Genomic DNA, 24917 nt, shown 5'->3' with positions numbered 1-24917 from the left:
CTAAGGATATACATCTTTAAGAAAAATAAATGTTTTTGTTTCTATAATTACTATGCCAAAGTAAAAGACAAATCATCTAAAATTCATAAACACTTTTATTTTGTACTTTTCGAGTTTATACTGTGATGGAATCAAATTTATCATTGTTGAGTCGGAATATTCTTGTCTTTATCTAAAACTCAAGAGAGAGGTTATGGTCATTGACCGAAAACCTCACTGATATTCGTTACAAGTTTATGTACAAGCCATTTTCTTGTAATGGCTACAAGACAGCTTTACTTAGCATGGACAATACAAGACAAAACAAGACATCACGGGACAGCACTCCAAACCAAGCTCTAACTACTAAACCAAGTTAACCATGCATATTGGTTTAATCATTAGGTAATCATAACTGCAAATTAAGAAACAATGGACTAGTAAAAAGCTGTTTCAAATAATTTTACCTGTAAAAGAATCAAATGTCTTTTATCATGGCAGTGACACCAGGTATCTTACTTTGTATCTTAATTCCTACAGTTAAAACTACATAGGGCATAACTGAATCTTTTCCATTAGTCTGTATAACTGTTAAGGTGTTATAACCCATAATAAGAAGACGAGAGGTAATTAGTTCTAGAATTATCAGTAGAATACAAGTTTTATACGTATAATTTATGGCTGTTTTGTTAGATACCTCGATAAAAATTCAGATGCACCCAATTAAAACTAAACTAAATGTCTATGGCAAGAATAAAATTTGTGTATCCCTTTACGAGGTAACATTCACATTGAATACCGAACAACACATTCTTTTTGGTAAAGCTAGCCAAAAACATCAAACGCGACTAATGGAAAAGACCCGAATAAAACTATCCGATATTCCGCCACTCACCGAAACATTTGGTCATATTTGTCTCTTTGTCGATGTATACTTTGGCAGATATGACGTTGCCAAAAGGGGTAAACGTCTTAGCGAGCATGGTGTCGTCAAAGTCGGCGGGGAGATGGTAGATGAACAGATTAGCACCGTCGGGCCCCTGTGGCTGCTTTTGATGATAGTGCTTGGCGGCTGTAACATGCCCAACCCTCCTCAGTGGAGATCTATCACACGACACCAACACACTCAAAGTACAGTTCTGCTCAATGTCAACCCTTTATTTAACATGAGGTTTGTTTTGGCTTCCAACGATTTTGACGGATTTTATGTGTATGGATAAAGTTTTATTTTTTGTATTCGACTTCAAACAGATGCGTCCCAAAAGATAGGCGATCTTCGAAACATTGCCTTCATTTTAGTAATATTAGTATCATTGTCTCATCTAATACAAGGCCGCGGCGAGACATAAGTGGCAACACTGTGGAGTTGTCCGTTGATATGTAAAAAAAAAAAAAAAACACCGCTGTCTCGTCAAACCAAAACGGCTATTGAACTAATTTATAATGGACAGTATAGGAAATGTTTATGTTTACACTTTTGTCATTTCTGTTACCGTATTAAACACACAACAACGGGCCTTGTATTAGAGGAGCCTATGTTGGTATTGGAGTAATCAATTTAAATAATTTTGATCACAGTGAATATTAATTACCAATGGTGCAGTGATGTGAGAATGTAGGGTTTTCTGCTATTTAGAATATGACGTTTTCGCAGTCCCAGTAGCAAATCATAAAAAAGTCAAACCAGAAAACATTGGAACACCATTAGTAAACCAAGGAACTGAGTAGAAATAAAACTGTTAGCTTAGATTATGGGATAGAGAAAAATGGAATTTTTTAAACTTGGATTTATATTTAATGTTTGTTGAGCAATAAGGGTTTACGTTCATGTAACATATAGAGTAAAATATATAAATAAACATCAAGGTGTAAGGACACTATTAGTCGACTGACACCCATACAGATGAATCAACTTGATTGAATCCCAACAAATATTAATAACAGTGATAATGGTAGATATGCTATCTCCAGTGATATGCTATCAATCTCAGATTCTATCAGGATTCTAGTGATATAGGTACTCAATGAAGATAATGCTTAATCTATTGCTGAAGAGAGTGTAGAAGATGTGAATTGGAAAACAGATTGCTCTAAGCTTGCAATGTAAGACTTCAAAGCAGGATTATTTCAATAATATAATCATAAGAGGTATTGACTTTAAAAACTGAATTCAGATGACAATCGGTTTTGAAAGATGGTCCTTACCAAAGCATCAACTCGTATTTGTTCAACACATTTACAGTTCATTCACATTTAATTAAAATTACACCATAGTTGCCTTTGCTTGACACAGTGTTATAGAGAATATGTTGTATGGTGAATTCCATACTGGGAAGGAAGATGCTCAGTCATAGAAATATTGAAGGACACCGAAAAAGAATGGTTTTGTAATTATTTTATGTATCTTGACAGTTCCGGAATTTAAACTGTCCCTTGACATCTGTGTGGCGGCCCTATAACTGACAGGGGAGCTCAGAGGTTGTAGTGCTTGCCTTCAAATACGAAAGTTGCTGGTTCAATCACGATCAGAATCAAATATAGATCCAACAGTCATTTGTAATGATTGCCTATTATGTCTAAAAAAGTTTGTGTAAATGCCCAACAAAATAAAACAGAATGAGTTTGGGCCGTTCCTTACAAAACATTTTTAGGAAATGACAACAGCGTTGGAACATGAAATAAAGAAAATTAAACAATGAAGAAAGTTCACAAGAGGATTTATGTTTAGTTCAATACGTAACAGAGCAATGGGTCTTAGTATTTCACAGACTACTTTGCAAAACTATGATCAGGAGAAGATTACTTTCCCTAATAAATTTTCTGAGTAACCAAATGGTTAAAGCACTAGTCCTCAAACCTGAAGGTTGCTGATTTGACCACAGAAGGTAGCCATTCTGGTCCCAGATGCCTTTTATTGAACTATCAAATTAATGGAAAAACTGGATTGGAAATGTTTAAAAACCCAATTATTTGCAATTGTTTGTAATAGTACAAAACCAGGGTTGGACCATTCTAAAAACTAGATTGGAAATGTTTGAAAGGTTGGTAAACATTGGTGTAGGTAAACAGTAAAAATTATAAGTTAATTTTAGCATGCTGATTATCCCACTGGACGACAATATTGAAGTAGTACCAATCTTCTAAGCACAGTTCAAATTATTTACATTAAATAAAGTTTGAAACCGATTGATGAGGTAATGGTAATAAATTCCTACTTTTAAAAGCAAAAACAAAATTAACGAATAAAGTAAGGAATTATACCTGATAAAAAATAGATACTGTACTCTTTATTACAATTGGGATTGCCCGATCTTAAAAATTAGAAAAATGTGTAAAGAGGCTCAAAACTAACATTTTATTAGATTAAATCAATTAAATAATTAAATTAAATATATTTAAAAGAAATTTATAATGATAAAACGTCATACAAGTTTACGTAATATGTATAATGTTTTAAAATCATACACATTAAATAAATTACTCTTGTCAAATAAACTATTTCTTTAGCCAAAAACTGTACTTTTAGTGTGTTGGACATAATATGTGCAAACACTGTAAAATGTGAGCGTGCTGGTATTATTTACAAATTTTGTTTTTGATTATTAGAGATTTATCAAATATTTTCATGTAAAATATGCAAATTCTACACAAAACACAAAAGTTATAAAAGCACATCTCATAAAAAAAAACAGATAGGAAAACATTCTCTTAAAATAAATAAATAAAAATATGAGTAAGTATTTAAAATACGCTTAGTTGCAGAGAAGGGTCAACAACATAACCAATTCCTGCTACCACAATTATTATTCATTCAACATTTTTACAACTAAAATATTGTGAAACACTACTTTTATTAAGTCACAAAATACAGAACCTAGGCTACATCTTTACCAATCGGTGTTTAAAACTTAAAGCATCTTATATAAATCAAACAATTAAAGTATGCAGTCTTTAAATATTAAATAAAAATATCTCAAATAACAATATCTTGTTAGTTTTATTTTTACAGAATATAAAATTGTTAGTGAAAAGTAAGTAAAATATTTATGTTTAAAGTTGTAGAAATAATACAGAGACGTTTAACTTTTAAATGAAAAAAATTTGAGTTGAGAAATGAGGGAAAATAGCCAGTGAAAATTATTTTAAAATCTACCCTACAAACATTTTTAAACTACACTAAATTTGTGACAAACTATTGTCAGTTAAATACAATCATAGACTAAAGATTACTAACATAATCAGATTTTTTTGTCAAGATTGCAACTATGTTAAACATTTTTTTATTAATTTTAAACAAAATATAAACCTAGTGCTTACCTTACCATGCAAGAAGCGTTAGTTAATTAATATTATTCACACAAATAAAACATATAACATTCATCACATAGAACATGCTAAGGTAAAGCTGTCCTAACACCATTGCAGAATAAATTTAAAACATTCAATATTATAATTTTACTCCCATAATGAATGGATAGCGAATCGTGAACTGTGAATTACAAGTTTTAAAGCTCAAACAGTTTTCATAAAACAGCATAGTAATCATTGTGAACAAGATTACTAAACAGACAAGATTACTAAACAGACAAGATTACTAAACAGACAAAACAAAATTTTACTAGGTTAAATCTTGTTCATCTGTCTCTCTTAAAATATCTTGTATATTTTTAGTGTGATGAAATTAAGTCGTTTTCATTGAAAGGGAGACAAAAAATAAAAATTAGTACAAGAGTGAAATGTGGCATTTTCCAATGAAGACCTAATTTTCAATTGAGAATTTAAAAACTTTGGTGATATCAAACTACAGCATGAAAACCATAATTGTATTTTTAATTTAGCAAAATTAAACACTAACGTTTTAAATCTGACATAACCTTGATAAATCCTACTCCAGTTAATCACTATGTAATTCAAATTATATTTATGACTTGTTTAACGTTCGAGTGATTATTAATCACGTACTAGTGTTTCTACCACCTAGCCCCACATTTACACACTCAATACTTACAGTTGTTTGTGAAATGTGAATAGGCGTCAGGCACACTTAATGCTGCAGAGGTGAGTCCATTTAATGGAGAGTTCAAGGCATTCAAGGTGGTGGATCCAGTGGCTATAACAGACATGCGATGTACAATCAGTGATTCAGAAGTCTCTGTACAGCATTGGACATGCCACATGTGGTGTAGCATGCTGGACTACGAAGTTCAAAGTAATGTCAGACTGGTCCATGTTAGAACTAGGACTTTTATCTTCAAGGGCCAGGTTCAAACCCACCAATCAGCTTTTCCTACGTGGTAAAGATGTGAGAATGTGGTACTGAACTCACTTTACGGAAACTATCTGTCTAGAAAATAAGGTCTTTCAGGTAAGGTGAAGTATCTATGTATGGGATTATTTCTTCCCTTAGGTCATACAATAAAGCTCTAGGCCTATACAGGGTGTTTTTTTAAAAACTTGCATCTTTATTTATGTAAAAACCGCAATAGATAGAAATATGCAGTTTGCGGGAATCATCTATTGACGTAGGGGGACCAATTGTTTTGAATTCAACGTTACATTCACATTCCCCCCCTTTCCCCCCCTGCCCCCAACTTAATTTTTTTAAATAGCAAGGTACCCCTTGTGACATATCAAATAAAAGAGCATGAAAAAAGAAAATGTTTGATGAAAAAAAATTGAAAATCGGTTCATAAATTTGTGAGATATTCCCCCCCTCACCCCCCCGGAACTTAATTTTTTTTAATAGCAAAGTACCCCTTGTGATATATCAAATGAAAGAGCATGAAAAAAGAAAATTTTTGGTGAAAAAAAAATTAAAATCGGCTCATGAATTTGTGAGATAATCACCCCCCTTTTCCCCTACCCATAACTTGTTTTTTAATAGCAAGGTACCCGCCCTTGTGACATATCAAATGAAAAATAAATTTCACCAAACATTTTCTTTTTTCATGCTCTTTCTTTTGATATGTCACAAGGGGTACTTTGCTATTAAAAAAAAATAAGTTCCGGGGGGGTGAGGGGGGGAATATCTCACAAATTTATGAACCGATTTTCAATTTTTTTTCATCAAACATTTTCTTTTTTCATGCTCTTTTATTTGATATGTCACAAGGGGTACCTTGCTATTTAAAAAAATTAAGTTGGGGGCAGGGGGGTAAAGGGGGGGAATGTGAATGTAACGTTGAATTCAAAACAATTGGTCCCCCTACGTCAATAGATGATTCCCGCAAACTGCATATTTCTATCTATTGCGGTTTTTACATAAATAAAGATGCAAGTTTTTAAAAAAACACCCTGTATAGTATTCTAACAGTGAAACTAAATTATAGCTCAATTCACAATCTTTACTGTGGGATTGTCATTGAATTGTTACTCAATTGAACACGCTATACAGAGCAGTTTACAAAAGAATATTGGTACCGTATGATAATAAATAATAAAATAAGTTCAGTACAAATTATTTGAAATGTTTACACTTTTATTTAGCTCCTGATAGTAAGGTTTAATTCCAGAAGCATATAATGTGCTAATAATAAGCGTAAACCAATTCAACTCTAAATAAAAAAAAAAATGGTGAACAAAGTCTGCAATTTTGAAATTCCACACATCCATACACAATATTTCATGGGAATTAATTGAGAGTGGTAGCAATTTATAATACAATTTTTAATACAATTTTATAATTATGGTTTTTGGTACTCAACAATGATAATATTTTAAGGTTCAATAATGGCTATCTTTTGTATCAAGTTTTAAGAATTATAACAAAATCTGTCCTGAGTATCCTAACAGTTGACCCAGTTGTATGGGCCCAGTTGTTGGTGGTGTGATCATGGTATTAGTATGTTTATAATATTATACGTAGGATATTACCGGTAATGATTTTAAATATATAGGATTTCACAAACCACACATTTAACAAGTATAAAACAAAAACAGAACACACAAACGTGAATGAGTGCAAAAACATAAAGTAAATAAATAATTTAACAATCCAAACTACCCCAAATAAAAGCAAAATCTTACAAAAAAACCATTAGCTACACAACCTCAAAAATGTCTTAGAAAAGCATATTTTCTATTCTGTAGGGTCTTCCGTTAAGGTATACAGAATTGCTTCTGAAAATCTTCTAAATGATTGCTGAAAAGAGACAAAATATGTCTACAAAGTTTGTTGAAAAATGTGCTTTGGGGGTTTTATTAAAAAGCAAGATGTTATTGTTGTAATTTATTTTTTCAGTTTTTAATTCTTAAAATGTATTGTTAAATGAATTTTGCTTGTATTCAGTCAATCCATGAAAGTAGAAGAAGACACATGTGGATATGATGCATTAGTTTCATGGTTTTTAATTGAATTATACATGAAGTCCTAAAAACTTGAATAAACTTAAAATGGAAGAAACAAATACTTAATTACAAAACTGAAAAATTAAATTACATCTTATATTATGACGATTAAAAATTATCTGGTGTAGAAGAATAAATTTGTTCGCTGTATATGGGACCACACATCATCCGCCAACCACATATTTTTTTGTGTTTTTTATCTACACCAATGGCATTTTTTACAATTTGAAAGGGAACGGTCCAAATCATTTCAAACATATTCTTAATTTAAAAGATTTCTTTTAGTGTTTTGTCAATTTACATGCAACTTACACAACAAAGTTATGGATCCCAAATGAATAATGTTTATACTCAAAGTCACAATACACTATGATAACTACTAGGTATTTGTAATATCATATCATTTATTTGTCTTTCTTTGACACTGAGCCCAAAGAATTCTATCCCTTGCAAAGAAAAAATAACTTTAATGATTGACCAGTTGGGAGAACATAGTTGAATGATCCTTCAATAGAGGTTACCCTTTGGTTTATCACAGACCCCTAGTTTGTATGTGGCTCGCTATGTGCCTTAGAGTTGTTTGTGCCCTGTCCACCCTCTCCTTCTGTGGAAAAAATTCTCTTCTTCCCTTACAAATCTAAAACATCTTACGCCCCTGGGAAACATTAAAGTGGCTCTGGTTTATCATACTATAAGTTTATGGCATTATAAAATGTACTTTAATCCACAGAAAATGTGCTTCACGTTTAATAAAGAAAAAAGTATGCACAGCAGCAAAACAAGTGGATTGATTGAAATACTCGTATGTTAGTTTTCATTCTGCATAGGGATGAGTGGGTTGTAATTTTATCAGTTGTCAGCTAGTAACCATAGGCCTACATTTAGTCGAGTGTGCATTAGTAATAATGCCATCATGACTTTAATCCAAAGATTGTAACACTATTGTAATCATCTTCCACAATCATGGAAAAATCTTGAACATCTCCCGCGGTTTTAAATACATCATCATCATCATGCCCTGCGATCGATAAACCAAAATTTACTCAAATGTCTGTTTTGTAAACTGGTTAACACGTTTGCGGTGGCATGGGAGCGATCGCTCCCATACGGAACCCTAATGCCATCCTGGTGGGTGCGATCGCTCCCAAGCTGCAATGCAGTACGAAATGATTTATTTTTAAGCCAGGATTAGAGCTAGAAACTTGAAACCTCGCACAGCACTGCTCAATAGTATACTGTATTTTGTTGTGGTGTAGGTTGGTAGTAAATTTCCCCGTAAAATCCCCGTCTGGCAATCTCAAAATTCTACTTTTGTTCCGTCTTTTTCCCTCCATTTGGCAATACAATTCCAATGGGACCGGCTACGTTACAAGCAGTGCTGCTATCTGTTGGTGTTTAGCGAACTACGTCGACTCTCGTTGTAAAGCAGGACATCCTCGCATGTTATTTGCTATTTGTCAGACCGAAATTGGAAAGCCAATCACACGCGGCAATCGGGTTTGTTCGATGCTGAGGGCTGTGCCGCACCTGGGATACGCCCGCCATTTGACGTGCCGCCGCGAACGTGTTAACGATCCACCGATCATCCCTAGTTCTACAACTGGATACAACTTTACATGGGAATGTGGTATATACTTCACTAACACAGTATTGTATTTTTAGTTACTAAGAAGTATATCTATTCGAGAAGTCTTTACATAAACGTTATTCATTTGAAACCAATAACTAAAATGAAATGAGTAGCATGCTAATACAAAAATTTATTGGCTATTTAAAAAAATCAAACTTCAAAGCCAAAAAATGCTTGATGAACCCATTTCAGCCTTACCAGGTGTTGTGGCTTTCCCCAACAAAGCAGCTGAAAAATTTGATAAATCTAATAGTAAAAGCATTCATTCCTTATCAAAAAAATGGTGATTGTAAATTTGAAACCTAATAACAAGAGAATTAATGGATAGTAATGATTATAATAATGAAAAAATTGTTCAATGCCAAAAGTGTAACCTAATATTTAGTAAAAATTATTGATTGTTACATTTCCCTGAAATATGATTGCACTAGATCTAATAAAGGCTCGATTATGTGGGACTTTTGGAAACAAATTGCAATAATTCATAAAGGGTTGGTATCTGTTAAAACATGGATGTTAGAAGTACTTATTGTAAATTAATCTGCAAACAAGATAAATTTAGCTAAATAAGAAGTAAGTCATGATAGATTGATAACAAGCAAACTGGAAAAAGTATCCTAAATGTGAAATTAGACTTAACATTTTATAGTGCGTGGAACAAGCAACATATTACCTAGTAATCTTTCACTTCCGGAGACCAGCACCATACTCTGGGAATCGACTAAATACATGTAAAAGAGTGAAAATCAACCGGGAGGCAAGCTTTAAAATAATTAGGTCACAGGCAGTGACGTCATCAAAATGGCCGCTCATCCAATAATAATAATGTCGCATATCTCGGAAACCACATAACCGATTTTGACGTATGACATCTTATTTGAAAGGTCTAATCATTATCTATAAAAAAGGTCATAACACCTTTAGCTGTTAAACCAACGGTTTCTTTGCATTTTAGAAAATATAAATTTTTTACGCCCCACAAAATGGGTTTTTGCATTTATCATTTGGAAAAATTAAAATAATCAAAATTTACTTTCCACCGTTGAATCCAGCTTTAAAAGATGAACAATTTAGTATCTTGAATCATCACTCTATGTATATTGGTTACCGAGATATTGAAAGTAGTAAACACAGAACACTCTGTCCCCCATGTTATCCTTATGGAAAAAAATTTTTTCCATAAGGATAAGGATACTATTTAATAGCATTCTATACCTCAGTTATTTTTAACGTATCTTAATACAACTTGGTATGTGGTTTCACCTAGTTGAGCTACTTGATAATAACTATAAAATATTTATATTTTACATTTACATAGCAGCAAACCTACATACTCATTTCCCATGTTATTCTTATCGCGAAGTTTTATGCATGATTATTTATGAACATATGTTGACAAAACTTGACGTTGAGCTTAATTTTAATTAATTATATAAGCATTTGAAATTCACTGAGTATGCAGGTCTACTGTAACGGGGGTTTTATAAATATTAGTAATTTTATTTTGGGAAATATTTTTTTCCTGGGTTGGTCAGACTGATAACCGACAAGAGATCTGATGGCAATATGTCGCAATTGCTGAATAAGAAACGTGATAAAATCCTTATTAACGTGTTGTTTTTGTTTCTTTTGAGTTTACATTTTTCTAGTAATTTTCATATAGGGTTTGACGTCTTTTGTGCTTATTAAAACATAGTTATTGATCGTTTAGATTTTTAAAGTGGTTACCTGAAGAATATGATATTCAGAGTAATTTTGTTTTTGGGTAAAAATATTTTGGGCTTTACAAAACATAGTTATGGATTGTTTTTTTTTTTGTGGCTACCCTACCTGAAGAATAGTATGCATTTCAGGCTTTGGACTGTGGATTCCTCACTTAAACATATTATTACATAGCATTAGACTGTTTATTTAATCTTTGTATTGAACTTAAGAATAGTATGAAATATGGCTTGGTGTCTCTGTTATTTCCCTTTAACAAATTAAAAAATTGTATTATATATTTATTGTATATAATACGCGAAGCCCTTTTTGTTAACACTAGTCCTCCCTTATTTGTGGGCAAATTTCAACGTTTGAGGTGTCAAAAGATTCGTCTCAATTTCTAAGAAAAAAACGACGCTTTGATATTATATGCTGGGATGACAATCTCCCCCAGACAAATTCCGAAAATAATTTAGACGGAGGCACGAACTATTTCAAGACAAGATTACGCTGCACTCCATTTGATACAAAATCCACCTGCAAAGTACTAAAAACTTGCATACTCAGGGAATTTCAAATACTTCGATAATTAATAAAAAAAACGCTTAACGTCAAGATTTAACAGCATATGTTTTAATGAAGTGTTTAAGAAGGCCAAGGTTGGGTAATGTAATATGGGCCAAAACACCAAAGCACCGAGGAATGGTGCTCAGTGACCCGAGGGAAAAGTACTGAGGGAAAGTGATTAGGGAAAAGTGCCCAGTATTTTCGGCCGGGGGCGGATACTGGGTACTTACCCCCACTCTCCAAGCATCTTACGAGTTACGACCCTATATAAGGAGCATTCTTGGGGGACGTTGACATGTTGGGCCTCCGGGCCCGACCCCGTCGGTAGGCGCCACCGTTGGGGTATGCACTATAAGCGTGTTGAGCCCCGGCACCCCCGCACTAGAGGCGTGCTGAGCCCGGTACACCTCGCACTAGAGGCGTGTTGAGCTCGGTGCTTTCCGTCCCTGTACTAGAGGCATGGTGAGCCCCGGTACACCCCCGCACTAGAGGCGTCTTGAGCCCGGTGCAGCTGTTTGGCGAGTTGAGCCCCGGCATCCGTTTTATTTCAGTTTAAGTCCCCGGTGGCCAAAAAAGCTGCCTCCCGGGACCATGGATCTGTCTGGAGGGGGATGAAGAGAAAGCCCACCTCCACTATTTAAGAAGAGAAAGAGTTGTCTGGGAGAGATGGCAGTCTGCATCTGCCAAAGGAACGGGCAACAACGACGGTAGCTGCTGCGTTTAGGATAGTAACCCATTTTCATTTTCTCAGCATTTTCCGAGACGGAGCCAGTTGGAGGACTGCAGGAGCCGTGTCGATAGGACTTCTGTGAGTCGCTACGACCGGACAGCGTCAGGAAGGAGAACCAACGTGGGGAACCCAGGACAGCAAAACGGGACAGAAGGGTCTCGGGCCGATCGACCATGACGTTAAGGGACCGCCTGATAAATTGTCCTGGTCTATGGGGTTTCGAAGTAGAAGTCATTTGTAAATAGTTTTTGTAAACAGTTCTGAGAATAATAAATGTATCATAATTCCTACAAGTGTTCAGTCAATCTGAGTCCTGATAACTCCCGTAAAGGTCTAAAGCTGTAAAGTAAGGAAAAGTTGAGAAAGTACAGTACAATGTTCATAAATAATCATGCATAAATATTCGTCATATAAATAATATGGGAAATGAGTATGTAGGTTTGCTGCCATGTAAATGTAAAATATAAATATTTTATAGTCATTATCAAGTAGCTCAACTAGGTTAAACCACATACCAAGTTGTATTAAGATACGTTAAAAAATAACTGAGATATAGAATGCTATTTTTCCCATAAGGATAACATGGGGGACAAAGTGTTCTGTGTTTACTACTTTCAATATCTAGGTAACCAATATACATAGAGTGATGATTCAAAATACTAAATTGTTCATCTTTTAAAGCTGGATTCAACGGTGGAAAGTAAATTTAGATTATTTTGATTTTTCCAAATGATAAATGCAAAAACCTATTTTTTGGGGCATACAAAATTAATATTTTCTTAAATACAAGGAAACCGTTGGTTTAACCGCTAAAGGTGTAATAACCTTTTTTATAGACAATGATTAGACCTTCCAAATAAGATGTCATACGTCAAATTTGGTTAAGCGGTTTACGAGATATGCGACATTATTATTATTGGATGAGCGGCCATTTTGATGACGTCACTGCCCGTGACCTAATTATTTTAAAGCTTGCCTCCCGGCTGATTTTCACTCCTTTACATGTATTTAGTCGATTCCCAAAGTATAGTGCTGGTCTCCGGAAGTGAAAGATTTTTACACTTGTTCCACGCACTATTATAAGAAATGTAATAAATGATAACAAACCTGATGAAAGGAGGGCTTGACTTTCATCCTTACATTTAATTAAGTTGTGTATTGAGATGAGATATAATATAAGATTTTAATTTTCTTGTAAAGATAACATATTTTCTTCCGTTTTAATTTTTTCTGAGAGATTATTGTAAATTTTCCTACCCGTGTACCATGGCGATCCTTCATACAGAGCTGTACTATATATTTCACAGGATATTGAAGATCATTCCTGTTTCGGGTATTATATTGATAAGTGTAATTTTTCAACATAATCAAATTAATAAAACAAAACATTTCAAAACATACTGAACATACAATTCATACTGAACTCATGACTTTTGGAATTTAATGAATTTCCCCAATTATAAAAGAGAATTATGAATGTGAAGGATAATTCCCCAGAACAAAAAGATCATAGAAACTCATGGATTTTTATCTAAAGAAACTAGAAGACATCCTGCTACTTCCATTAGTATTGAATTGATATAAAGCTGAATAAATTGTGTTTCATTATGAGAACCACAACTTGGTCTTTATCAGTTTGGATGGTAAATTCTCTATTGTAAATCTATATATTAATTTGAAACTGTTTTTCTTTGTCACAGCTATTTTGAGAGAACGGCTGGGCATAGAAACTCGGTAGAGGTGTCTAAAGAAAGGTCTTGGTCTGTAGATGAGCCATCAAAAGAGAAACATGGTGAATTCCTTTGGGGCTCTGCCCCCGTGGCCTTTAAATTCCCATCCCATGTTATTCTTATGGAGGAAAACGGGGTTTTTGTCACAGCTAATTTGAGAGAACGGCTGGGCATAGAAACTTGGTAGGGGTCTCTAAAGAAAGGTCTTGGTCTGTAGATGAGCCATCAAAAGAGGAAAGAGGTAAATTCCCTTGGGGCTCTGCCCCAGAAGCCTTTAAAGTTGCCTCTTCAGATTTGTTTACATTACGACCATATGCATAATTCTACACTACTTTTTAATGCAACAGCTGTTAATATTTAAATTGTGATTTATTGAATTTGTCAAAATGAAGTATTTGCAATGGATTTTTCTGATTTAAAAATTGATTTTCTTCTGCATCGTGTCATGTTTTGCAATATAATGTTCCATTACCAAATCAGTGGAAAATCCTAATATCACAGTAACTTTTAAAATTATTTCTTATGGAGTTAACTTATATCTATTGTATGGGTTGGTTTCTGTCTTTTTTACCACTTCTTGGAGATTGTACGTGGGTGATATTCTTTGGCATATTGCATCTGTAGACGAAACTTGGGTTGGTGTAATAATTACAATGGAAAAGAGCGAGAAATCCTGGACAATTTTATATAGGCTCAAAATAAAGAATTGCTCGAATTCGAGCAACAGGTACACTAGTAACACCTTATTGATAAAATATCTAATACGAACCTGCTGCAGTAGCTGAACCAGTTAAACTTGAATGTGCTGAAACAAAAGTATAAAAAGGTCAAAAATATTTTTGAGGTAGTGGTAAAAGCCCAAAAAATATCCCAAAGTTTAGGGGATTTCTGGCTTAATTATAAACTAAGATCTGAAAACGTCAAGAATAAATCCCAAATTATCAGTATTTGGTTTTGTTTGTAATCATTATTATAAAAACAAAACAAATATAATCATGACACAGAAGTAACGTGTATTTCAATATTACAGTACACAGCATTCTTGTAAAAATAGATACACCCAGTTATATTTGGGTGAAATCAGACTTTCATACAATTACTGTCACATAAATATGTTGGTTTAAATAAGTATGAGAAAATATAGAATATACTGTAGTTTACTCAAAAAGAAATACTCCAATCATTCAATCTGATACAAAATTGTCTACATAACAAAAATATCAAAATGTTACTTTAAAATCATTACCAGAAAAAAATCAAAAGACATTTTATTCATGTGGCATATAATAAGAGGTTGACAAAAATTCTGATGCAATGAAAAAACACATTGATTTAGAGCTACAATTATTCTACAGGTAGAAAAAAGGCATTGCAAGTTCTAAAAAAAAGTCTTGGGGTCATGCACAATCATTTACTCATAAAAAGGATGTTCCAAAATACAAATTATAAGTTTGTTATAAATACTGAATAAGGGTAAAATATAATATACAAAGGGTAAAATGGGGGATCTGAAATATCACAGACCTGGACTACTGAGACTAGATGTGCTGGACCCTATAAAACAAGAATATTCATTGGGCTGGCTGACCAGAAAAAGCAAATTCTTTAGTTGTTAACGTAAATTTTTATAATTTAAAGGAAAGCCAATTGGCTAGTAAGGAATGTTTTGAGAGGGAAAGAGGAATATAGTTCAGCTATCTTCCCTGAGAATATTAAGAGTCCAGGAAAAAAACACAACAAAAGAACACAATAAAAGAACACACACAACACTGATATTTCGTTCTGATGTAGAGACTTCAGAGCGTAGGTTGATGAGAAATGCCAATTAAAATACTTATGTGGTGATTAAATTATTCAAGATTATAAAAACTCAAGATATCTCCAGTTTTGAACTTTAGTTGAAATTTTTTTCAACTTATTATCTAAAGAAGGAGGAAATATCATTGACACGTTTTGAGTTTTTTTTTACTGTGTATTTTAGCCCCTGGACTCTTAATTTCCTCAGCTAATCTAGCTGAACAATATTCCTTTTAAAGAATTCCATTAATTTGTATTCCGTACGGTTGTACGGGTATTGTATGTAGCGTTTTGTTAAAAGACAATGTTTCTGGGAATATTCTGTGTTAAAAGTGTAAACTTACAATAAATTACTTCTATTTAGATGAACACGATGTAACATTTACCAGTGTGTTTTTGAAGCCTACTGATGGAGATATTAGAACAGAGAACTAACAAAGAATACAAACTGTCATTATTACGTTCACACTCCCTGTGTATATAGGTTCTTTATATTTCAAAACCTCTCAAACTTGCTGTAAAGTACAAGAGTATTCTACTTCCAACCAGTTTTAAATCATTTTACTGTCTCCAGGAAACATGGAACTTTATAAAACCATGTTTGAAAATATTAACTTTACTAGACACAGTTATCGATCATGAGAACTAATTGAAAATTCATGATACTCAATTGATAATGGTAAAAACGGATAACAAAATCAAAATTTTGGCCAATTACTAGTACAGTAGACTTATTAAGGATGGATTGGACAACAACATGTATGACTACTTGGTAGCTTTGTTCATAGTCATGTAGACTAAAATGTCACAACTTGAACATTTAGGACTCCTATGTATTTAGATGATTTTGTTCCAGTATTCTTAAAATTTTGGATTGATATAGTTTTAATGATGGGGAATTTTATCCTTTATTTGTTAGTACCTTCCTTGTAGACTACTTTTTTGGGACTTGGATACCATTTTCCGGTGTCTACATTGTGGCAACCTTCGATCTGATGTTTTATTCTAGTTTGGGTATCTGAGCCAGAGAAACTTTTCAGTTGTTTTACAGCTATGTATGTTAGCAAGTTCCTACCTGTTGGTGAGTTTGCCGCAGTGATTGCCGCCAGTGTGACCAGATTCTGCATGTTTATCGGGTTAACTGCAAAATTTAAATTTGGCTTGTAGATTATATTGTGAAAACCAACACATAAATAATATTACAAAAGAAATCTGCAACTCGATGAGTATTATTTGACAGCTACCCGAGTTGGAGGCTCAATTTGTAGCATGACTGGCTATAAAAACCATGACGGTTTGTCTCCTGGCAGTAGCTACTAAATTTTATCCTTTCAGTTCACTGAGTACCCTAGCTTTGTCAGAGGACTAAATAGTATTTATTTAGTAGTCATTTAGATCTACAATGATAAAAAGATGAAATTATCCTACGGCAAGAGTCATATGCAACTCTAAACACAAAAAGCTAAAGGAGTCTTTTAGATTGGGAACAGACAAAAAATAAATTTTACCATGATATAAGTTGTCAATTTTTTTAAGTTAGCCATAACTTAATACTCTAGATCAGGGTTGCCACCTTTGGTTAGGGAAAAGTCAGGGCGGGTCCTCATCCACCTCATCCCCCTAGGATTAGCATAGATATAAAAACGGTCAAAATACTAAAGTTGGGACTGTCCTGACAGAAACAGTTTAATTGTGACAACCCTACCCTAGATAAACTGATCTTAAGCAGATATAAATTAAAATGGACAGTATGATAAGAGTTGATCTGGTAAAAGATGCAGTCAGTTTAGAATGAAAAGGAGCACTGAATGTGTGTGGTGCTGTAAAATAAAAAGGTATTCCTCATCCTTCATAAAGTTCACAATTTCAGTGACAAAGCACAAGTGACAAGGATGTCATCAAGAACCTTATAATTTAGATTTCAATACAGCAATAGCCACATAAAAATAGCCCTGTCAGTCATAATGTGTTCTTTAGTGTTTAAATGATTTGGCTGATGTCCACTAATTATTTTGGGCTTGTCTTTAGCATGAGAAGACAATGGACTGCCAGCGAGACTGTTAGCACTAGACAGTTGTTTGAAGCTTTCAGTCAAGTTTCGAGTCTGACTGTCAATTAAATTTAGCTCTTTATAAACAACATTCACAGATCAATCTTGTGAATTCAGCAAAGAAAAAACAACTGGTCGAATCCAATAATGTACAGTAATAGCTGGCTGGATGTGCAATAATGTAGACAGTTAAGAAGGGTACAAATATTGTGGTGCCAATTTACCGTTATAAAAAATAATATGAAAACTAGGATAAAAATCTGCCGATCGACAATATTTGACAAAATACTGTGTGTGTTGGATCTATATTCTGTTAATTGATTTTATATCTGAATCACAACATATCAAATCTTCAAGACTTAAACCACAATCTAGATTTACTCACTAGCAGGGAAATTAGCTAAGGAGGCCAAGCCTTGGAGGTTGGCAGGATTGATTTCTCCCAGGCTTGCTGTTGAGCTGTTCAGCGCTGAGAGGTTAGGCAGGGCTGAAAAATATGAGAAATATTACACGGAGATTACCTTAGGCCATACTCTCCAAATCAGAACAATTTAATGTTATTATGTTCACCTGTCTTTTTAAGCATCTTATATATCACACCAACTATCTCAGCTACCAAAATTAAGGGAGAAATAAAGTTGGCAATAGCTGAATGATTCATTTAGATGGGATGTCCACTTCAGCATAGTAAAGTCAATACAAAAAAAATTACTTTCTGGTACAAACTTAGCAAAACTATGTAAATGTATCATTTGGGTTAAAATCAGTATTCCGAGGTGTGATTGCATTTTCCGCACCCATCTTAGTTTTGCACTTAAAATATGATTTAGGCAGAGGAACAGCTCTCTCTTGAGTTTCAAGATGACTAATAATGATGAATAAAAATGTTTAATCCATGCTTTATTGATCATTAGACCTCTGATAATTAAGTTATAGTAAGATATACCAAGGAGATGCTGAAGCTGAAACCAATCCTTCTATCATATATTAATATTTTCTTGCTGTATTCTACACTAGTTCCAGGTATTGCAAGAGAAAGTTTTACAACCAAATGTTATGTATCAAAACAGCATTAGTCAAGCAGAAATTCATAAAGTTTGAGGAATATTAAACAATGTAAATTTTGAGGAGTAACACTCAAACATTAACATCTGACTCCTGTAGACAAGAAGGCAAACTTTCTGATGGGAACTTGAAATCGAGGAAATTACTGAAACATGTTTCAAAAACTTTTCTGTTTGCACAATAGATAAGTCTGGCAACAATATTTCTCGCTGGAGGATTTATTTCGATGCTTTTCATTTTGTTTCTCAAGCTGTAATAATCTTAAATCTTGTTATACTTTTCAATGAACTCAATGTTGAAAGTTATTGAGTTATTAAGAATTACTTTAGTAATTAATTTACACTGGAGTAGTTCGAAATGTTTTGACAAAATTTATCGTTGTCTCACTAAACTTTTTCTTGTTACAATAAAAAACATGAACAATTTTACCCATAAACCCACAATAATGATATTAGCTAATTAAATTGACTTTTATTTAGGTGTTCTTAATTTTAGATTTTGATTAATTTATCTAGAAAGATTAACAGACTTGTTATGAGTGTTTAGTAAATAAGGATGGTAACAGAAATGGCTCTACGAATAATGTCAAAAAATATTGTAAAACAAAATAAAGAAGATAATGAGCAAATGGAATTATACCAATTGTAGTTGCCAATTACATTGGAAGGACCGCAACATTAGTGAAATAATGCTACTCGAATACTGCCACCATTTCACTTTGTCCATTGCTTCTATTGCACTACAAAGATCCGATTAGGTTGATTATCTTCAACACTTAGTAGAGTAGTGGTTTATTTGATTAACACTTTAAAACTGGTATACTGCACTGATTTCAGCCTTATTGTCAACGGATTGTATGTATTTATGATTTTATTTAGAAGAATTATGCAATATCACAATAATTGAGTTGAACTTAATCCAACCATTGACTATTGGATACTCTTACACAATAAATGTTTTACCATTTAATTACAATTGTTATAAAATGAGAGATACAATGAATTACATTTCTTTCTTTGTTACATTTTTTAACTATCAACAGTGTTATATTTAGTCAGGTTGGGTAGCAGGAAAATATTTCAGTTCTGGCAGAGAAGCTGTAATTTTAGGTGGTTATAGTATACAAGTTTCTGAACCTAAAACCGCCCAGACCCCAATTTTTAAGGACCTGGGTCGTCCGTAATGACGTCATCAAAATGGCGGCCGTAAGAGGATGCTGGGTCCCCATGAATTGGCTATAACGACCGAATGCCTGAACCGATTTTCATGAAATTTGGCACACAAGTGCTTGAATACATTATCTCGGCCTGGGTTGAAAATGGTCAAGTTTCATCACGTCATTTCAAAATGGTGGTTGTTCAAAAATAAAAAAAATTGAGGAAAATAATTGTGAATTGTTTTATACAGGGTGAGTTTTAAATGAGTTCCCCCCCCTACTTTTTTATACATTTCTTAAGATATCAACTTTAAACCATGTCAGATCATTCTAGTGTAGCAAGTACTTCATTTTGACTGGGTTTAAATTTTTGGACGCCATCTTGGATCCGCCATTTTGGATAAAAAGTTATTTTTTCAAATGTAAAGGTAGGGTTGTGTCCCACCGTTTCAAACAAGACTTTTACGCTGAATACGATGCTGCAATCCGTTAAAAAAAAATTTTGATCCATTCCTAAGTTATGAGAACTTTTTATAACTTTATTTTTAGTCCATTATAACATTGTGCATTTACAAACTAAGGCCACAATCTCAAAATAGTGCTAGATAAAGATAAGTGGACACCACCATTCATTGTTGACCTATTTTCACTCGGTTATGACGGATGTATTTTTTTCAGCCGCCATGTTGGATCTGCCATTTTGAAGTGTGATAAATTATTTTAAAAATGAAGGTGGTGTTGTGACCCATCATTGTGAACTACTTTTTTATGTTGAATTCAATGCCGCAATCCGTTTTTCATTGTGATATTTGGTTTTTGAAATATTGACATTTTAAATCAAAATAATTGTTATATTTTATCAAGAAAGCTTGATAACAAAAAACGGATAAAATAAAACCCAGTCAAAATGAAGTACTCGCTACTCTACAATTATCTGACCTGGTTCGGAGTTGATATCTTAAGAAATGTATTAAAAAGTAGGGGGAACTCATTTGAAACTCACCCTGTATTTAAAACAATTCACAATTATTTTCCTCATATTTATTTTAGTTTTGAACAGCCGCCATTTTGAAATGACTTGATGAAACTTGACCATATTCAACCCAGGCCGAGATAATGTATTCAAGCACTTGTGTGCCAAATTTCATGAAAATCGGTTCAGGCATTCGGTCATTATAGCCAATTCATGGGGACCCAGCATCCTCTTAGGGCCGCCATTTTTATGACGTCATTACGGACGACCGAGGTCCTTAAAAATTGGGGTCTGGGTGGTTTTAGGTTCAGAAACTTGTATACTATAACTACCTAAAATTGCAGCCTCTCTGCCAGAACTGAAATATTCTGCCATCGAGTGCCATCATATGCAGCTATACGACCCCACTAATTCCTCTTCCTGACTTACTTAGGTATTAAAAAATACTAGCGAACATCTATATTCACCGAATCCACTTGAGGAATAACAACTGTCCCACAAATATAACAGAAATGTACATGAAACAATGTTGAACTTCTTAATTCACCTTATCTTTCCATTATGTCTCAAAATCATGTAGGCTGTATGGCTTAGTTTGGAGGACATTGAGGCAGTTTTTATAACTGAGCATTGTTATAGACCTGACCTTTTGCCTACTATCTTCACTATCACTGACTCACTCAGGTATACTCCCCAGTCCCCCCATGGCCCAATGCTCTTCTCTGATAACCAAAATCTGGCATTAGAATTACCAATCATGTGATGGTTTTCATCAAAGTACCTTTATTCAAGTACCTTACATAAAAAATAAATTAACCCTTAGTTATTTTCCTATGTATTGTAACCCAGCCAAAACACAGATATCTACTCAAGTAGGATTTTCCTTATTTTAGTTACACTTTTTTTATTCAAGTCAACTTATGTTCAACGTCAGACAGGAAATTAATTATTTACTTAACTTTATTTAGTTACTTTTTTTATTTCAATAATTCTATGTTCTATAGACTTAGATCTATTTGTCAGTAAGGGATTTCTTTGTTTAGTTTAAGTTTAAAAATTCCATAAATGTACCATACTGTAACTGTTCATGGGAAATGAAAATAATTGTATTTTTCTTACTGTGGTTGCAAATCCGTTGTACAAGATTAGGTTGGCCAATCTTATCACCAACTTCGCTTTCTATAAGAATGGCACACTCATCATTATCTCCACTTTATACAGGACTGGGTCCCTCAGTCTACTCTAGTTACATACCGGAGTCCCTCACTCTACTCTAGTTACAAACCGGAGTCCCTCAGTCTACTCTAGTTACATACCGAAATCCCTCAGTCTACTCTAGTTACATAACGGAGTCCCTCACTCTACTCTAGTTACAAACCGGAATCCCTCAGTCTACTCTACTTACATACCGGAGTCCCTCACTCTACTCTAGTTACAAACCGGGGATCCTCAGTCTACTCTAGTTACAAACCTGAGTCCCTCAGTCTACTCTAGTTAAAAACCGCAGTCCCTTAGTCTACTCTAGTTACAAACCGGAGTCCCTCAGTCTACTATAGTTACAAACCAGAGTCCCTAAGTCTACTCTAGTTACAAACGGGAGTCCCTCATCTACTCTAGTTACATACAGGGGTCCCTCCTTCTACTCTAGTTACATACCAACCTGAGTCCCTTAGTCTAATCTAGTTACATACCGGAGTCCCTCAGTCTACTCTAGTTACATACCGGAGTCCCTCACTCTACTCTAGCTACAAACCGGAGTCCCTCAGTCTACTCTAGTTACATACCGGAGTCCCTCAGTCTACTCTAGTTACATACCGGAGTCCCTCACTCTACTCTAGCTACAAACCGGAGTCCCTCAGTCTACTCTAGTTACATACCGGAGTCCCTCAGTCTACTATAGTAACAAACCGGAGTCCCTCAATCTACTCCAGTTACAAACCGCAGTCCCTTAGTCTACTCTAGTTACAAACCAGAGTCCCTAAGTCTACTCTAGTTATAAACGGGAGTCCCTCATCTACTCTAGTTACATACAGGGGTCCCTCCGTCTATTCTAGTTACATACCAACCGGAGTCCCTCAGTCTACTCTAGTAACAAACCAGAGTCCCTCAATCTACTATAGTTACAAACCGCAGTCCCTTAGTCTACTCTAGTTACAAACCGGAGTCCCTCAGTCTACTATAGTTACAAACCAGAGTCCCTAAGTCTACTCTAGTTACAAACGGGAGTCCCTCATCTACTCTAGTTACATACAGGGGTCCCTCCTTCTACTCTAGTTACATACCAACCTGAGTCCCTTAGTCTAATCTAGTTACATACCGGAGTCCCTCAGTCTATTCTAGTTACATACCGGAGTCCCTCACTCTACTCTAGCTACAAACCGGAGTCCCTCAGTCTACTCTAGTTACATACCGGAGTCCCTCAGTCTACTATAGTTACATACCGGAGTCCCTCACTCTACTCTAGTTACATACCGGAATCCCTCAGTCTACTCTAGTTACATACCGGAGTCCCTCACTCTACTCTAGTTACAAACCGGAATCCCTCAGTCTACTCTACTTACATACCGGAGTCCCTCACTCTACTCTAGTTACAAACCGGGGATCCTCAGTCTACTCTAGTTACAAACCTGAGTCCCTCAGTCTACTCTAGTAACAAACCAGAGTCCCTCAATGTACTCTAGTTAAAAACCGCAGTCCCTTAGTCTACTCTAGTTACAAACCGGAGTCCCTCAGTCTACTATAGTTACAAACCAGAGTCCCTAAGTCTACTCTAGTTACAAACGGGAGTCCCTCATCTACTCTAGTTACATACAGGGGTCCCTCCTTCTACTCTAGTTACATACCAACCTGAGTCCCTTAGTCTAATCTAGTTACATACCGGAGTCCCTCAGTCTACTCTAGTTACATACCGGAGTCCCTCACTCTACTCTAGCTACAAACCGGAGTCCCTCAGTCTACTATAGTTACATACCGGAGTCCCTCACTCTACTCTAGTTACATACCGGAATCCCTCAGTCTACTCTACTTACATACCGGAATCACTCACTCTACTCTAGTTACAAACCGGGATTCCTCAGTCTACTCTAGTTACAAACTTGAGTCCCTCAGTCTACTCTAGTAACAAACCGGAGTCCCTCAATCTACTCCAGTTACAAACCGCAGTCCCTTAGTCTACTCTAGTTACAAACCAGAGTCCCTAAGTCTACTCTAGTTATAAACGGGAGTCCCTCATCTACTCTAGTTACATACAGGGGTCCCTCCGTCTACTCTAGTTACATACCAACCGGAGTCCCTCAGTCTACTCTAGTAACAAACCAGAGTCCCTCAATCTACTATAGTTACAAACCGCAGTCCCTTAGTCTACTCTAGTTACAAACCGGAGTCCCTCAGTCTACTATAGTTACAAACCAGAGTCCTTAAGTCTACTCTAGTTACAAACGGGAGTCCCTCATCTACTCTAGTTACATACAGGGGTCCCTCAGTCTACTCTAGTTACATACCGGAGTCCCTCAGTCTACTATAGTTACATACCGGAGTCCCTCACTCTACTCTAGTTACATACCGGAATCCCTCAGTCTACTCTACTTACATACCGGAATCACTCACTCTACTCTAGTTACAAACCGGGATTCCTCAGTCTACTCTAGTTACAAACCTGAGTCCCTCAATCTACTCTAGTTACAAACCGCAGTCCCTTAGTCTACTCTAGTTACAAACCAGAGTCCCTAAGTCTACTCTAGTTATAAACGGGAGTCCCTCATCTACTCTAGTTACATACAGGGGTCCCTCCGTCTACCCTAGTTACATACCAACCGGAGTCCCTCAGTCTAATCTAGTTACATACCAACCGGAGTCCCTCAGTCTAATCTAGTTACATACCGGAATCCCTTAGTCTACCCTCCTAAGTTAAACAACGGAGTCCCTCAGTCTACTCTAGTTACATACCGGAGCCCCTTAGTCTACTCTAGTTACATACCGGAGTTCTGCAGCAGCAGTTGTGTGCCGAGACTGTTCTGGCTGCCGTTCTGTAGCTGAGACAGCAGCTGGAGCTGTGACGCAGTGATGTACGACTGGGAATCAGTCTGGAAAACATACCACAAACTGTCACATTTTCTATGGTTCAGTAATATTTAACATTTTCAACAAACTAATTGAATTTTTTTTTATGTAATTGTACATTTGAAACTAT

At 35.0% G+C, this 24917-nt stretch overlaps 1 protein-coding gene across 18 annotated transcripts in view; it reads right to left on the bottom strand.

Annotated features, from left to right (window-relative positions):
- Window positions 1-24917, bottom strand: part of LOC128986310 (CUGBP Elav-like family member 1) — a 767482-nt gene that overhangs the window by 6193 nt on the left and 736372 nt on the right. For 14 of the 18 annotated variants that reach the window (XM_054406611.1, XM_054406613.1, XM_054406622.1 and 11 more), the window contains 8 exons: window positions 24705-24810; window positions 17920-18021; window positions 16560-16625; window positions 15212-15241; window positions 14457-14492; window positions 9155-9184; window positions 4988-5089; window positions 875-1051 (listed from right to left, as the gene is read on the bottom strand). In XM_054406611.1, coding sequence (XP_054262586.1) covers window positions 875-1051; window positions 4988-5089; window positions 9155-9184; window positions 14457-14492; window positions 15212-15241; window positions 16560-16625; window positions 17920-18021; window positions 24705-24810 — 649 coding nt within the window. The remainder of the gene's footprint in view (window positions 1-874; window positions 1052-4987; window positions 5090-9154; window positions 9185-14456; window positions 14493-15211; window positions 15242-16559; window positions 16626-17919; window positions 18022-24704; window positions 24811-24917) is intronic. The other 4 variants (XM_054406619.1, XM_054406618.1, XM_054406621.1 and 1 more) reach the window with 4 other exon arrangements.

The sequence above is a fragment of the Macrosteles quadrilineatus genome, unplaced genomic scaffold (genome assembly GCF_028750875.1).
Source record: "Macrosteles quadrilineatus isolate MER2022 unplaced genomic scaffold, UCM_ALF_1.0 Scaffold_2__2_contigs__length_208266976, whole genome shotgun sequence".
Taxonomy (NCBI): Eukaryota; Metazoa; Arthropoda; class Insecta; order Hemiptera; family Cicadellidae; genus Macrosteles; species Macrosteles quadrilineatus.
This window is presented reverse-complemented; position numbering and strand designations above follow the sequence as displayed.